At 39.7% G+C, this 15,927-nt stretch overlaps 1 protein-coding gene across 1 annotated transcript; it reads left to right on the top strand.

Annotated features, from left to right (window-relative positions):
• The first annotated feature begins 332 nt into the window (after positions 1 to 332).
• LOC107680122 (semaphorin-3B-like) lies at positions 333 to 14,741 on the top strand. Its single transcript, XM_016475895.1, has 17 exons — positions 333 to 399; positions 3,543 to 3,700; positions 4,756 to 4,818; positions 9,565 to 9,684; positions 9,786 to 9,879; positions 9,968 to 10,087; positions 10,392 to 10,534; positions 10,644 to 10,758; positions 10,862 to 10,931; positions 11,375 to 11,519; positions 11,803 to 12,022; positions 12,117 to 12,205; positions 12,382 to 12,423; positions 12,542 to 12,699; positions 12,929 to 12,984; positions 13,664 to 13,803; positions 14,252 to 14,741. Exons 1-17 carry the CDS (start codon positions 333 to 335, stop codon positions 14,735 to 14,737), a joined length of 2,286 nt encoding a protein of 761 aa, XP_016331381.1. The 3' UTR covers positions 14,738 to 14,741.
• The last annotated feature ends 1,186 nt before the right edge of the window (positions 14,742 to 15,927 follow it).

Raw genomic sequence — 15,927 nt, 5'->3', positions numbered from 1 at the left:
CATTCTGACAGAGTGCCTGTGTGAGAGAGCTTTGTACTTGTGTGTATTATTCTAAATGGACTGAGGGCTTGTGGCTGACCTGGGTGATCACTGCAGTCACACACACACACATGCTGAAACTTGCCGTTTCACTTCTGTTAGGGCTAAGAGCCACCAAATTCATTCTTTGAAGGGATTTGTGTCTGTCTTTGTTGTGTGTATACAAAGTTTTATCTCGGAGAGTGTAGTGGTTGATCTAAAGCAAGAGAGTTTGGAGCAGTTTTATGTTCGCATCTATGTGCCTGAGAGTGAGAGAGAGCCACAGGGAGAGACCACAGAGGGGAGAGTAACTCATGTTATTGTGCCAGCGTGCCCTTGTTGGACCTATAAAGCCTGAAACACAGAAGAAAGGTCAGCAAGGTGGGTTGTTTCTTTTCAGTACAAAGACTGAAAACGCTTAACAAAGAATGACATTTCTCTTCTGTCTCTCCTAAAGAAGAACAACGTTTGGTTACCTGCAGTTTCTTAAAGGGATAATTCACCCGAACACAAAAAGTCTGTCATTGTTTACTCACACTGTCATTACAAACCGCATGGCTTTCTTTCTTTCTCAAAACCCAAAAGCTGAAATTGAGTAATGTGCTGGACACTTTTTTCCAAGCAATTACTCTGCAATACTGGAGCTTTCAAGCTAAGCACTTAGAAGCACCATATAAGTATCATGAAAGTAGTTCATACAGCTTGTGCACTATATTCCAAGTCCTCTGAAGCCATACTGAGAGAACAGACCAGAAATCATTAAAAGTCATTGAAAGTCATTAATTCACAAATTCATCTGAACGAATCCGCCATGTAGACTGGTTTTGTAGACAGAATCATCTGATTCAGTGAAAAGATCTGATTCAGAAGAATATATAAATCCGAGATCTCTACTTTTCTCATGAACTCTCATGAGGTCGTACAGATTTGAACAGCATGAGGGTGAAATATTGATGGCAGAATTTATTTTTTGTGTGAACTATCCCTTTATTTCCCCCTGCATGTGAGCAAAGGCCTTTCCTCACGCGTTTCAATCTTTCTTTTCTCTTTCGCTCCCTTACTGGAGGTTCTGACAGTTGGTCTCAGTCCAGAGGAGCCGCTCAGCAGAACAGTCGACTCCTTTCTCCTCTTCTCTTTCACTCTCTCTCACTCGTTCTCTCTCTCTTCAGGATCTCACTCGCACCGAGCGTCATGAACCGAGAGGCTTATGACACAGTTACCTCCTTCTCTCTTCTTTCTTTCTTTCTTTCACTCTCTCTCTCGTTTGGCTTGTTTTGTCTGGTGTTGTCATTGTGTTCTTAAGGTTAATTATTGTTGGTTTATTTTGGACTTAGCAGCATTTAGTCTGGTTTTAAGGCCTGGTTCCTGTGGAAGAGTCTTCATCTGTGTGTGTATGTGTGTGTGAGCATGTCCTGCTCCAGCCTTGGCTGTAATGATGATGTACGATTTGCTGCGTTGGCACAGCCTCTTTGCTTAAAGAGATGTGAAGGGCGCTGGGATGCACTTTTCTGCTCTACTCTTGTATACAGTAAATCGCCCAGGATGGGGGGTGTGAACCTTGCTGGATGTACTTGAATGTGTGTGTCTCTCTCAACCACACACGGTCCTGCAGTAGCTCATATTAACTGTGTTTATAGTAAATTAGCACAGCTAATCAGTGTGACAGCGCTACAGACAGAGGGACTGTGTGTGTGTGTGTGAGAGTGTGTTTTATTATGAGACTTCTGCTGTCTGCCTGTGTGAATAGTTCCATTATTCACAGCAATAGAAACAGAAAGAGAGGAAGAAAGAACAAAGCACTTTTATATTTGGTTTAGGATGCTGCTATATTTGTTACTCTGTTTAAAATAAATACAAAAATCAACACGCTGGAGGATAGTCTAGTTTTTCAGGATTCTGTACATTTTAGCAGTGCAGTAAAACTGTGCAAGTGTGTGTGTGGGTAAAATCTATATTCAGTGGAGTCAGTAGGTCTCCTCTCATCTTACTGGTGATGCTCACTAACACATTCAAATTCAACACTGCAGCAAATGGGTATGTAAAGTATTGGTGTGTGTGTTGCTAAAGGGCTTTTGGAGATGTAACAATTGTTAAAAAAAATTTGAAATTTATCCCTCTCTGTTTAATCTTCCTCTTATAACACTTATCATTCTCTTTCTCTTCATTTCTCAACATTGTTTTGCCATAATGGGACTTTCCTTTAACTTATTTAGTTTTTACACCAAGCTTAATGATATTTTCTGTTGTCTAACTCTAAACTTAAGCCTAACACAAACCTTTCTGCATGTTTCCATTTTCATTGACACATTCTTTAGGATGTTTTTAGGCCATTTTCATTGTGAGGACTGTTGGCTTGTCCCCACAATGTAGGACAAAGAAATCACACACATTTACTTAAATATCTAATAGATTTCTATTGTTTTAAAATAACCCAACATTTTGTCAGATTTTCTCAAAGTTCTGGGGACATTTTAGTATGGCCAAGGAAACTTACACACTTGTGCAGTTGTAATTATAAGTTTGCATATATATTTTTGAGTACTTCCCTGAAAAAGCTATTTCACATAATAGGTTTACATATGGCCCACAAAACAAAATAATGATGTTACACAAATGAAACTATTCAAAATTTAAATGCATACTGATATTGATCCTTAATCCTGGGTAAAAATAAAAATCCGAGTTGTAAAAATATGATCCTAACAATACGTACATAAATACAGCAATATCGGTCTTTTACTAGCACCTAAAAATCAGAAAGATGTGGAGAAAGAAACTGAAAGATGCTCGGTTTCATTTTGGCAGGAGGGGTTGGACAGCTGAATAGAAAAAGAACTATAAAATAACTATACAGATTCCTCTTAAAGTGTCTGACATACTGAACTCATGCACATGCACACACACACACACTCAGACAGTCTTACACTCATGAGATAAAGTGAGAATATTAAAACCAAAAGTGCGTAAATACATCAAAGTGTGTTCAGTTATCTGTTTTGACGAAGAGGTTCCTGTTTTAGCTTGAGGATCTCAGCAGTTTATTTCAATGGAAGTCTGAATGATATGTTTTAAAATGATACAGTATAGAGTCAGACAGCTCCTCTCCTGTTCTGTCCTCTAATTTATCATTTCATTACCCTCCACATGCTGAATATGACCTAGTGCAGTAAGCAAGCACATACACACGGCAGAAATTAGATGTTGTTGGTCTGAAATGAGAGCTGGATGGTGTTCTGACCGAGTGGATCTTGGCTTTCAGTTTGGGCATGCAGTGAACCTGGACCAGAACCATAAAAAGACCAAATGAAAGGCTCAACAAGACCGATTGCTTTGACATCCAGTTCTGTATGAGTGAGCGTATATATGTATGTGTGTGTGTAATATGAGATCAGATTTCTCCCTTCTCATCTTAGACAGGACAGTAGATTTAGACCATCTGCTACTGAAATAAAGCATAGTTGTATCTGCATACATGTGTTAAGGTTTCTGTGTTTAACTCTTTGTGGTTTCATGTTTTTTTCTAGATCTCCAGCAGTTTAACGGCATTAAGCGGTTTGACTTGGAGCATTCGTGTTCTTTTGGAGCTCTCCTTTTAGATGAGGAGAGGGGGCGGCTATTTGTTGGAGCTCGTAACTTTCTGTTATCTCTCAGTCTCGACAACATCAGCAAACAGGAACAGAAGGTACAGCACACTCCTTACCCCTTACTTCATCCATAATGTAAGTGTGATAGGAAACAGTCTTCCCTTCTGTACTGTGTCTCTCTCATCAGCTAATTAAGTTTTAAACAAAGGTGTAACCCTGTCAATCATAACTCACTGATATACAGCATAAGCACCTGGGGACAGATTCACAAAAATATTCCCCAGAAGAAAAATTAAGTTTGTAAGAATTTTATTAAATGCAATTCTTGAAAAGTTCTTCAGGTGATCACAAATATTTGAAGAATAAAATGACTGATTGAATACTAGGTACTACTCATTTCAAACACCCTACAATCTAATTATGTATATAATAACATAATAATAATAATAATAATAATCGTTACATTTCAATTTCTTATTTTCTTCTTTTTTTGTGCCTTTTCTGGAATACAAAATATTCTTAGCTTTATTCTTAAGTTGGAATAAGAAGAAAATATTAGTATTTTTATTCTTAAAAACGTTTGCTTATTTAACTCCTGTGCATACATTTACTTTAATGAAGCAGTCCAGTGTTTATACCTGGTTTTAACAAATGAAGTGATTACAATGAAGTGATTGGATTTTTTATAACCTGTTTACACTTGCATTTTGTGCCCCCCACATGTGATTAGATTGTGTGTGCATTTATGCTATAGAGATCCAGTCAGGAAGCTTTAGCGTTTATTTATTAAAATTAATCAGTCTTTAAAGTCATGCCAGTTGGTTTATGGTAGTCCAAGCCAACATGCTGATGACAGAATGATGGATTTTTATTTCTTTAGGAAGGAAAAAGAAGGAATGATGAGTGAGAGTTGTCGGTCACTGTGTGCTGGCTTTAGGCTCACGCAAGCACTCACAGGTGTGGTTAAGGGAGAATATGCCCGGATGTGTGTGCATTTGTGCATCGCCCCTGGACATGTTTTAACTGTGTCTCTGATGGGGTTCAGCGAGAATGTCCCTCAAGCTACTGAACCACGTCTAACCCTGCAAAGGTCCTAACCTTTAGCCAAAACTCTTCCTCACTTCTGGACTCGCTCTCTCTCTCTCTCTCTCAGATCTACTGGCCAGCGCCTGTTGATTGGAGAGAAGAGTGCAACTGGGCTGGGAAAGACATCAATGTAAGTGTCTACAATAATCAGATCTTGCGGTCACCAACACACCCGGTTTACACATCTATCAGTACCATCTCTCCTATGAGCTGTTTACACACAAACACACACACTTAAGCAATTAGCACTGCTATCACAAACATCTCTTCCAAACGGCTCCAACATTAACAGACATAAATCAGTGTAGAGCCAAGGTTTTCAATCAGGGGTCTGTGGGGTCCATGAAAATAATTCAGGGAGCCCACAAAGAAGATTTACAAAACATATAGAATGCTCTTTTAAACATTTCATAATATTGGTGAACATTTGCTTATCTGATAAGCATTATATATTGTAATAATAGTTTTAGTTAGTTTTTTGATGAACGTTATAATAAGGTGTTACTGATTAAAATCTGATGTTTTTATATTTATTGAGGGTCCATAGGTTGGTTAAGAGTCTAGGTCTATAAAGGTTAAAAATTCCTGGCATAGAGTGATTTAGAATAGAACAAATGTATAATTAAGAATTATAGAAATATAGAATTAGAATTAAAAATATAATTAAGAATATTTTTATTCAGCAAGGATGCTTTAAATTGATTAAAAGTGACAGTAAAGACATTTATAATATTACAAAAGTTTTCTATTTCAAATAAATGCTGTTGTTTTGAGCTTTCTATTCATAAAAGAATCCTGAAAAAAGTGTAGCATGGTTTTCACAAATATATTAAGCAGCACAACTGTTTTCAACGTTGATAATAAGGAATATTTCTTGGCCACCAAATCAGCATATTAGAATAATTTCTGAAGGATCAAGTGACACTGAAGCCTGGAGTAATTGCTGCTGAATATTTAGCTTTGCCATCACAGGAATAAATTACATTTTAAAATTGATTAAAATAGAAAACAGTTCTTTTAAATTGTAATAATATTTCACAATATTCCTGTTGTGCTGTATTGTTTGATCAAATGAATGCAGCCTTGGTGAGCATAAGAGACGTTTCAAAAATGACATGGTATTATCATGGAAATATGTCCAAAAACATGCGAACACCATAGTACTTTTTGTAAGTGGAGTTTGTTTTATATTGTGCCTTTAATACATTTGTGTTGTAACATGTTGAACATGTTTGTGAAAAGGTCATAATTCATGTTTTTAGTGTGTATGTATTTTATCTAAGCGGATATGTGTGGGATGTTTTGGACACTGTGTCTGTCTGAATGCTCTCTTTTTTGTAAAGGCTGTGTAAAGTTGTGTAACTTCAAAATGTGTGTTGGGCTTCATTCTGCGGTGGGTAACTGACTGAGGTCAGCTGACAATGAGAACTGACACAAACACAGACTTTGTTCAGTGCGCTGACCTGTGAGTTGACCCTCATTACATGTAGGTGTGTACAGGACGGCAGGGACAGAACCAGACCTCCATGAATAAAGACTTAAGATTTTCCCTGGGATTCTCCCACTGACCTTTCACTTTCTCATGCTGTCTCTCCTTTGTTCAGTCTCTCAGTCTAAACTCCTGATTTCTCACTCAGAATTGCTTTCAATTTACTCACTTCTCTGCATCTCTTCAGTGTCTTTATGTCCTCCTACTTTCCCAGTCCCTGTGTTTCAGTCTCTGGCATACAACCACAGCTCATAGTGCCCACATCTGTTAAGCTCCAAAATGAGGGGGAAAAAAAACAAGAAACATCATAAAAGTATCAAAAAAGTAGTCCATATTACTTGTGCGTTATATTACAAGTCTTCTGAAGCCATACAACATCTTCATATAATGAACTGATTGCAGTTTAAGTGAGCTCTGCAATTAGTCATTGAGTTCAGATCAGTCCGAATCGTGATCGAATCACTTGGTCAGATTTGTGAAATAGATTAACAGGATCAACATGATTCATGCAATTTGATTCTCAGGTTCAACTCAGTGAACTGACTCAATGATCCCCTAGCAGTTCTCGAGTCAACAGCTAACTGGAGGGGAAGATTATTTGTGAATAGTTCAATTCCAATAAAATCATTTCTGAATGAATTCCCCTTATCAACATATTCATTTTAATTCTAACATGTCTCCCAAAAACAAAATAACAAGCTATAGATGCTAGATGTTCTGTGACTACATGTGGTCAATCACACAGGGATCCAATGATCAGGCTCATGAAAGGTCAAAGTTGAAAGTTCACCGCACGCGTCTCAGCAGGAAATTCACTCACACATATATGGCTTATTCCTCCTGAGAGACATTGTTCATTTTAAAGCTCTTTTTCTTTTGTTGTGTGCTCTGTCTCTTTTTTTTCCTCTCAGTCTATCTTTCTTTCTTTTTTCTTTGTCTCGTGGGCTCACTTCAAAGAGCCCATCAGCACACACACACACATGCTCACACACACCCCTAACACGTCCTTCCCTTATTGAGGGCTGTAAAGCTCTCGAAACAGAAGCCCTAGTGTGTGTGTATACGAGAGGTAGAGAGAAAGGGAGAGACCCCTTTCTGTATAAACACAGTTTGTCAGCAACTTAATTGGTCTTCGATGATTCTATCCCGCCACCCCCACCGTACAACACACACACTCTTCACAGGGTGTGTTAAGCTCAAAGAGAGGCCTTTGTTCTCCACAAGCCCTGTATGTGTGTGTCTGTGTGAGTTTGTGTGCAGGGTTTAAGCATGGCAGGAGGGCACATGTCAATCACATCTTTCTGTAAAGGTAGTGAAGAGGTTACACAAAACACACACAACACACACACACCTTTTAATCTAGCATGATTATGCTGCCTGCTTAGATACCTTGTTTTTGCCATATTCCATAAATGCATTACAACGATGAGTAAAATCCAATATGTTGAATGAAATTCAGATTATAAATATATTGCTTTCAATAACAAACAGTATAGACAGAAATGTAAGTAAAACTGTCAATTTTACTTACATTTCTGTCTGTACTGTTTGGTCTTATTATAGATACATTGTGTGAATTACAGTGCCACACTGTCCCCTGGAACCCAAAGGAGAAGTGTCTAATATTTGAAGTTCTGTGTGTGTGTGTGTGTGTGTGTACCTGTGTTTCTATTCTGGTGGGGACTTAAACCTGAATACACACAGACTCATGGGGACTCATGTCACGGTGGGGGACCTAAATTGAGGGTCACGGTGGGGACCTAAATTGAGGTCCCCATGGGTAAACAAGCTAATAAATCACACAGAACTGAAGTTTTTTGAAAATCTAAAAATGCACAAAGTTTCCTGTAAGGGGTAGGTTTAGGTGTAGGGTTGGTGTAGGGCTATATGATATACGGTCTGTAGAGTATAAAAACCATTACGCCGATGGAGAGTCCCCACAAGGATAGCAAACCAGACGTGTGTGTGTGTGTTCCTTGAGCAAAGATGTTCAGTTCAGGGTTCATTCTGCTGCTGAAAGCCCACTGTTAGTCAGTGAGAGAAGATGGAGTGAGGCATAATTACAGTCCAAGCAGCAAGAACATCTGCTACTGAAACTGAAGAGACCCTGAGAGGAGACCCTCTTCTCTTCTCTTCTCTTCTCTTCTCTTCTCTTCTCTTCTCTTCTCTTCTCTTCTCTTCTCTTGAGTCTTCTTCTCTTCTCTTCTCTTGAGTCTTCTTCTCTAGTAATCTCATCTCTCATCTATTCTCTTCTCGTGTCTTCTTGTTTTGTCTTGTCACTCCTCTTCTCTAGTAATCTCCTCTAGTCTCTTTTCTTGTTGTCTTTGGTCATCTTGTCTCTGGTGGTCTCTTCATGACTTACATCTTCACTGTTTTGTCTTCAGCCTTCTCTTCTTCTTTCATCTAGTCTTGTCTCTTCACTAGTTCTCTCGTCTAATCTCTTCTTTGTTGCTGTCTTTCCTTGTCTCATCTTGTCTCAAATCTTCTCTGGTCATATTTTCTCTTCTTGTCTCAAGTCGTCTCTTCTCCTCTCTTCTTCTTGTCTTGCTTTGGTATTCTTTTCTTGTTTCTCTAGTCATCTCGTCTAGTCTTTTCTCTCGTTGTCTTTGGTCATCTTGTCTATGGTTGTCTCTTCTTGACTTAAGTCTTCTCTGGTCTCGTCTTTGGCCTTTTAGTCTTGTTTCATCTTGTCTTTTCTCTGGTCCTCTCGTCTGGTCTCTTTGCTGTCTATGGTTATCTCTGATTGTCTGTTGCAGTCTCTTCTTGTCTCATCTCGTGTCAAATCTTCTCTTCTCTGGTTATATCCTCTCACCTCATCCTTGTCTCATCTTGTATTTTCACGTCTCATGTCGCCCCTTCTCTCCTCTTCCACATTCCTCTCTTTTCTCTCTGTGCTTCATCCCTGCATCCTCTCCCACTACCCCGGGATCTGGATGTTCCCGCTCCCTCATGTTGTCGTAGTGATTCCAGGCACTCTGGGAAATTTGGCATGCTCCAGCGAGCGCATTCACAAAGGAAATGAGAAACAGAGATTATATGTGTCCATGAGTGTCGGTTGAACAGTCAACGTGTCTTTGTTTTTATGTGTGAAAGAGACAGAGCAAGAGATTACAGAGAGTTCCGGGATCACAGCGAGCAGGGAAAGGTCAGAGCTGACTGTCAGACTGTCGTCAAGGATATATGTAACACAATGACGTTTCATTTCTGATCCGCCCCATACGTGGTCCCTTAAGAGAAAAATGTGGATATTTTTGTGTCTGCCTTTGGCTCTGAGCTACTAATAGTCAATCTAGATGTTGACAGTTTCCCTGTCTGACAGATGAACTGGTGAAAGTATGTAAAATATGTCCTTTATAAAACTGATGTGTGCGTGTGTATGTGTTGCAGACGGACTGCGTAAACTATGTGAAAGTGCTACACCACTACAATCGGACTCACTTGTATGCCTGTGGGACAGGGGCTTTCCACCCCACCTGTGCTTATGTGGAGGTGGGACAGAAAATAGAGGTAAGTGTGTGAGCATTTGGACGTGTGTGTGTGTGGTATACAGTCCCAGTTTGACTTTCAGTTGGCCAGATGCACTACTTTATTTTCCTTTGTCTCTATAGGATCATGTGTTTAAAATCGACCCCTCTATGGTAGAAGATGGAAAAGGAAAGAGTCCGTATGACCCACGCCACACATCAGCATCTGTTCTAATTGGTTAGCTGCCACTGTTCAGCTTTCTGTCTTACGTTTAGATGCTGTTACATCATGTCTAAACAGTAGCCATTTCTACATCATCATATAGGTGATGAGCTTTATGCAGGCGTGGCCACTGATTTAATGGGGCGGGACTTTACAATCTTTCGCAGCATGGGACGAAGGCCCTCCATACGAACAGAACAGCATGATTCTCGCTGGCTCAATGGTGCGTATATATATGAGAGAGCATCTTAAAAATCAGGGTGATACAACTGTCCTGATATCATGACAAAGAAAAAAAAACTCATTAAAAGAACGAAATTCTTGAAAAGAAAACATTAAATTGTTTATCTTAATCTTCTATTATTATTCGCAATATTATAAATGTTTAGCCAAATTAACATCATGCGGTTTAACCAACATGCAGAAAAAAACAAAACTAGAAATTATTTCAGAAAGGATAAGCATATGATGTTTTTTTTGTTTTTTTGTTTAATAACAATGAGCCCTATGATAATGCTGTTTTTCAGAGCCCAAGTTTATAGCGGCAGTTGGTGTTCCAGAGAGTGAGAATCCTGATGATGATAAAGTCTTCTTCTTCTTCAGAGAAACTGCTGTAGAAGCTCAGGGATTTGGGAAGGTTACATATTCCCGGATTGGTCAGCTGTGCAGGGTTAGGAGCAGGATTTATCAGCGCTGTTTTATATGTGTTTATGCCTAATGGTCGTTGACTGCTGTTTATCATTTTGGCTTAAATTACTTTTTTTTTTTTTTTTTGACAGAACGATATGGGAGGACAGCGCAGCCTAGTAAATAAGTGGACGACATTTCTAAAGGCTCGTCTTGTGTGTTCTGTACCAGGCAACGATGGCACTGAAACACATTTTGATGAACTTAGTAAGAACTCTCTCTCACACACACACAGACACTAGGCTTAAATTATGCTGTTTTAACTGACAACTGCATTTCATTGCCGTCTGACCTTTGTCCGGACCTTTAGGGGATGTGTTCCTGCTGCAGACCCGTGACCGAAAGAACCCGCTGATCTACACCGTCTTTACCACCTCAAGGTCAGAGTTCATCAAAGGGTGTGGTTTAAAGGCTTAGCTCACCCCAAAAAGTTAAATTCTGTAATTGTTTACTAATCCTCATGTCGTTCCAAACCTGTATAACTATATTTCTTTTGTAGAACACAAAATTTAATATTTGGCCAAATGTTTTTTTTTTTTTTTCTTTATTGAACTTTCTCCAAAGTCATTGGGGTCCAGTGTTGTTTTGGACCCTAGTGACTTTCATATGAACAAAAGCAATTCTTCAAAATAGCTCCTTTTTTGTTCCACAGAAGAAAGTAAGTCATATAAAAAGGCATGATGGCAGAATTTTCATTTCAATTAAAACAGTTCCCAGGTAAATTGAGAATTTCAATAATAAAAGATAGGCCAAAATACTTGAACTCAGCATTTGTGTGACTATTTTATCTCCCTGTACTGTAATGTGTGTTTGTGTCTTACAGCAGCGTATTTCAAGGTTCTGCAGTTTGTCTCTACACCATGAATGACATTCGCCGGGCATTTTTAGGACCTTTTGCCCATAAAGAGGGACCCAATTATCAATGGGTTCCATTCCAGGGTAAAGTGCCGTATCCACGGCCAGGCATGGTAAGGACAGTTTCCTTATATCTCACATTATAAACTATTATAATTTTTTTGTTGTTGTTGCTGAATCCATGATACATTTTTCTTAATGAACTGTAGTGTAAATAAATAGCATCAATGCCATTTCAAAACAAGTTTGTGGGAATATAAATTTGTTTGTGTGAATGTTAGAAAAGCAAAAGTAGATGAAGATTAGTCATTAACTGTTTATAGGTCTGGACTTGCTGACCTGTGTAGACGGATTGTGTCTCTGGATTCTACAGATATCTCTTTCTCTCTTCCTCAGTGTCCCAGTAAAACCTTCGGGAGTTTTGAGTCCACTAAAGGTTTCCCTGATAACGTAATCCAGTTTGCAAGGCACCATCCATTAATGTTTAATCCAGTCACTCCACTGGGAGGCCGGCCGCTGTTCCTGCGCACTGGAATACCATACACCTTCACTCAGATTACTGTAGACCGGGTCAACGCAGCTGATGGACACTACGATGTAATGTTCATCGGCACAGGTAGAATATTGACTGAGTATTGGAGAAACTCTCAAGACTAAACTGTCTTTGCTGGTTGTGGCTCTGGTTAAAGCCTCTCTGTGTCTCTCTGCAGATATCGGCTCTGTGCTGAAGGTGATCTCTGTGCCCAAGGGAAGCTGGAGTAACACAGAGCTTCTGCTAGAGGAGCTTCAGGTCTTTAAGGTGAGAGGAGTGTGTTTGTGTGTGTGTTTACATAAAACTGCAAACATTTTTTTTTTTTTTTAAGTTTCATTTTTTAAGTTAGTCTGTAGCAATTATGATTCACTTTACATTTAAAGAAAATAGCCTAAAATTAAAATTAAACATCAGTAAAACCAGCTCTTGTGTTCTTGTTGCAGGATTCTTCATCTATTATCAGTATGCAGATTTCCTCTAAACGGGTGAGAATGTGTCTTTGTTTAAAAATATACATATCTGTTATTTTTAAACAGTATTACAGAAACACATGAAAGCAGCATATTAGTGAATCACGTGATTATTTTCTCTCTCTCTCTACAGCAACAGCTGTATGTTGGCTCAGACACAGGTGTTGTCCAGGTGCCTCTGCACCGCTGCAGTATGTACGGTAAAGCTTGTGCCGAGTGCTGCCTGGCTCGAGATCCATACTGTGCCTGGGACGGACACACCTGCACACGCTACCTGCCAAACACAAAACGGTACAGCTTCAGTCATACTTGCCATTACATGGCTTTATTCATACACATTTACAGTGGAGTCTAAAATTCTGTGACCACATAGAAAACCTGGGAAATGATTTCTGAGAAATAATTTTTACTATTGGTCTCTGACTGTTGGACCCCACTGCATTTCACACTCAAACCTGAAGAAGTATGTCATGCTAAGACTTTTTAATATGTTTGTGTGTATGTGTATTGATGTGTGTAGGAGGTTCCGGCGTCAGGATGTGAGGAATGGGGATCCTAATGCACTCTGCTCAGGAGGTAATACTGCAGTACCTCTGTCAGCCTCTTGGAGGAGCCATTTCTCTGTTCTCACTACTGAACAGTTGTTCAGTCACAATGTGAATTAAGCGGTGATTCTTAACTGGTGGGTCACAAATCAGCTCATGAGTATCAGAGATAAAATCCACTACAATTCAAAAGTCTGGGTCAGATTTTAAAAAATCAGAAAAGACATTAAATTGATCAAAAGTGACAAAAATACTTAAATGCTGTTATTTTGAAGTTTCTATGTATCAGAGAATCCTGACAAAAAGCTAAATGCAAAAGCCAACATAGGGTTGTATGACATCATCTCATCCAAAAAAGTAAAAGAAAAAACAACCCAGACTTTATTAAAGTCAGCTTCAATTGCAAAAACACCCGAAAATTACAAGGTTGGTCACACTGTACATATAATATTTTGTTGTATAAATTCACTTGAAGCATTTAAAACGATTTTATGGTGTATTCTACAGAAAATTTGTATGCACCTTTAATATTGCCAATATAACATTAAAATAATTATCGTCTTATTGCTATTGACCAGAATTTGTATATCAGTGCATTATACACATTATTGAGTCTATGCAGTTAATACATTTCAGTCTTCAGTCTAATATGAGTAACCAGATTGTCTAATGCCTTATCTAAATGTCTTATACATTGCAATGTTTTGCAGACCATCAGAAGCAGCGTGTTCTGGAGAAGAGGCTGTATGCTGTGGATGGAAGCAGCTCCTTCCTGGAATGCAACCCGAAATCATTACAGGCCCAGATTACATGGACCTATCAGAGGCACCCGGAAAACTCACGGGAGGAGGTGAGAGAGAGGAGCGAGGCAGGCTGGGAGATGGTCCTCACTGCAGAACACAAGATCCAGGGGGCAAAGATGAATCCAGATCCAACTCCGCCCACCTTACATATACCTAAACCTACCCGTCTCCACCCCCTGATCCCTAAACCCACCCATCTCCACCCCTAAACCTACCATCTCCACCTCCTAGATGTGGATCCAACCCCACCCCCTGGATCTTTGTTCTGCAGTGAGGGGCTACTGCAGGCTGGGGCAGATACTGTATGTGGGGTTATTATGAGAAAGACAGATATAGACAGCATTGATAAGAGATGATAAATGTGTGTCTTTGTTTGAATTAATGACTTTCATTCTCTCTTTCCTATCAGTGCGGTTATAACTGATACTTGATGCATTTATTTAGTGTGTGTGTGTGTGTGTGTGTGTGTGTGTGTGTGTGTGTGTGTAATTACAGGTTCGTTTAGATGACCGTGTTTTGCAGACTGAGCGAGGCCTGTTGCTAAGGCGAGCCGTGCGTAGAGACAGCGGTGTGTATCAGTGTCACGCAATGGAACACGGATTCACCCAGACCATCCTCGTGATCACGTTGGAGATTTTGCCTTTGGCTGGCTCCGCCCCTTCAGCTCCTATCCCTCGCAGCCCCGCCCACTCCCACGCCAATCACGGGCAGTCTACCAATCAAAAGCTGTGGTACAGGGACTTCATGCAGTTGGTGGATCACCCAAACTTAAACACGGTCGACCAGATCTGCGAGCAGGTTTGGTCACTCAAGCACAGTCTTTCAGGGAAGAGCTCTCCAGATACAGCCAATGAGGCACCGGTTCACGACCCGCTGCACTCTAAAAAGTGGAAGCACCTGAAGGAAGTGAGGAAAGGGCGAAATCGCAGAACGCATGATGGGAGACCCGCCCCCAGAGCGCCGCGGAGCGCGGCAGAGTAGCGAGGGATGAGAGACGGAGTGAAAAAGAGACTGAGAGACAGAAAGAAAGAGCAAAAACCACTGGAGGTGGACAGATTCTCATACAGCATTTCATTCAATGACTGTTTATCACCTGTTCTGCTTCTTATTACCCCTGTGACGACACTCCACTGCCTGTTATCAGTCTCTATATACTCTATTGCCCTCATCTCCAGTCTGAAGACTCAATCTAGTGCCCCCACGACCCAAATCCCACTCCCGCCAGCATCTATTACTCCTGATGTTTATCCAGAAACCCACACTCCATCCAATTCATCTAAATACTAACACAAACTCAAGAGGTCCTAAAATCCATAAAATCCCTTTGAATTGTAACAGGAAAAGCTTTGATCAGAAATTGAGGACACAAAGACGTGCATGCACTGCGTAAACACAGGCTCTTGTGGACACACATTGAGTAAATACATGCATACTCTTGTTTTCATCTGGTTGTTTGTGCAACATGTGTTCTGTATATTAGATTCTTCTCTCACTTTGGCCCTGAAACAGAGACCTCACAGACCCTTGACTCACCAGCACCAGATGAACATCATCACTTTTCTTTCACTGCTTGAAGACTTAAAACACAACATTTCAAGCAAACAAAAGACAAAAAAAAGGAGAAAAAAACTGTACATTTGTGAACTGGTAAGGTTGTAGCTACTGTAAGAGTGTTTAAGTAAATGTTTTTTCATGTGACGGTAATTATATACCTTGCAAGCTTAAAGCTTCACTGAGCTTTACATTTCTGGCCGTTCTGTAAAGTAACAAAGGTGAACTATTTTGAGTTATTAAGTTATGTTTCAGGTGTTCTGATTATGTGTTGAATGAGACTGAGATGGGCACAGCATTAATGTACAGGGGCATTATGGGTAGTATGGTCTGAGACCAGGTGAGGAAATATACAGAGAAACCTTTTTAGATTATACACTTTTTGGTCTAAACTTACAACTAACCTCTTGAATTAAAAAAAAATCTGAATAGCTATGCATATGTGTCTGTGTAAGAAAGATTTTCCTGCTTTTTATACAGCTCTACCATATACGTATGTTCACCATTTAAAAAAATGAGCCTTCTGTGAGCATCATATACTGGATTATTATGTTTGCAAGTACATAATGGGTTAAATCAGAAAACGCAGATCCGAAGTCCTTTCTGAAGAGAAGAAACAA

This window comes from Sinocyclocheilus anshuiensis, unplaced genomic scaffold (assembly GCF_001515605.1).
Source record: "Sinocyclocheilus anshuiensis isolate Anshui unplaced genomic scaffold, SAMN03320099.WGS_v1.1 scaffold13, whole genome shotgun sequence".
In the NCBI taxonomy this organism is placed as follows: Eukaryota; Metazoa; Chordata; class Actinopteri; order Cypriniformes; family Cyprinidae; genus Sinocyclocheilus; species Sinocyclocheilus anshuiensis.
The sequence above is the reverse complement of the archived record's forward strand: the minus strand, read 5'-3'. Positions and strand labels throughout refer to the sequence as shown.

Excerpts from the sequence above, each read along its gene's own strand:
- LOC107680122 (XM_016475895.1), top strand. The coding sequence starts at position 333 with ATGTTATTGTGCCAGCGTGCCCTTGTTGGACCTATAAAGCCTGAAACA. Across the intron at positions 12,424-12,541 it reads TGCAGATTTCCTCTAAACGG|CAACAGCTGTATGTTGGCTC; the intron begins GTGAGAATGTGT and ends CTCTCTCTACAG. Across the intron at positions 12,700-12,928 it reads TACCTGCCAAACACAAAACG|GAGGTTCCGGCGTCAGGATG; the intron begins GTACAGCTTCAG and ends TGATGTGTGTAG.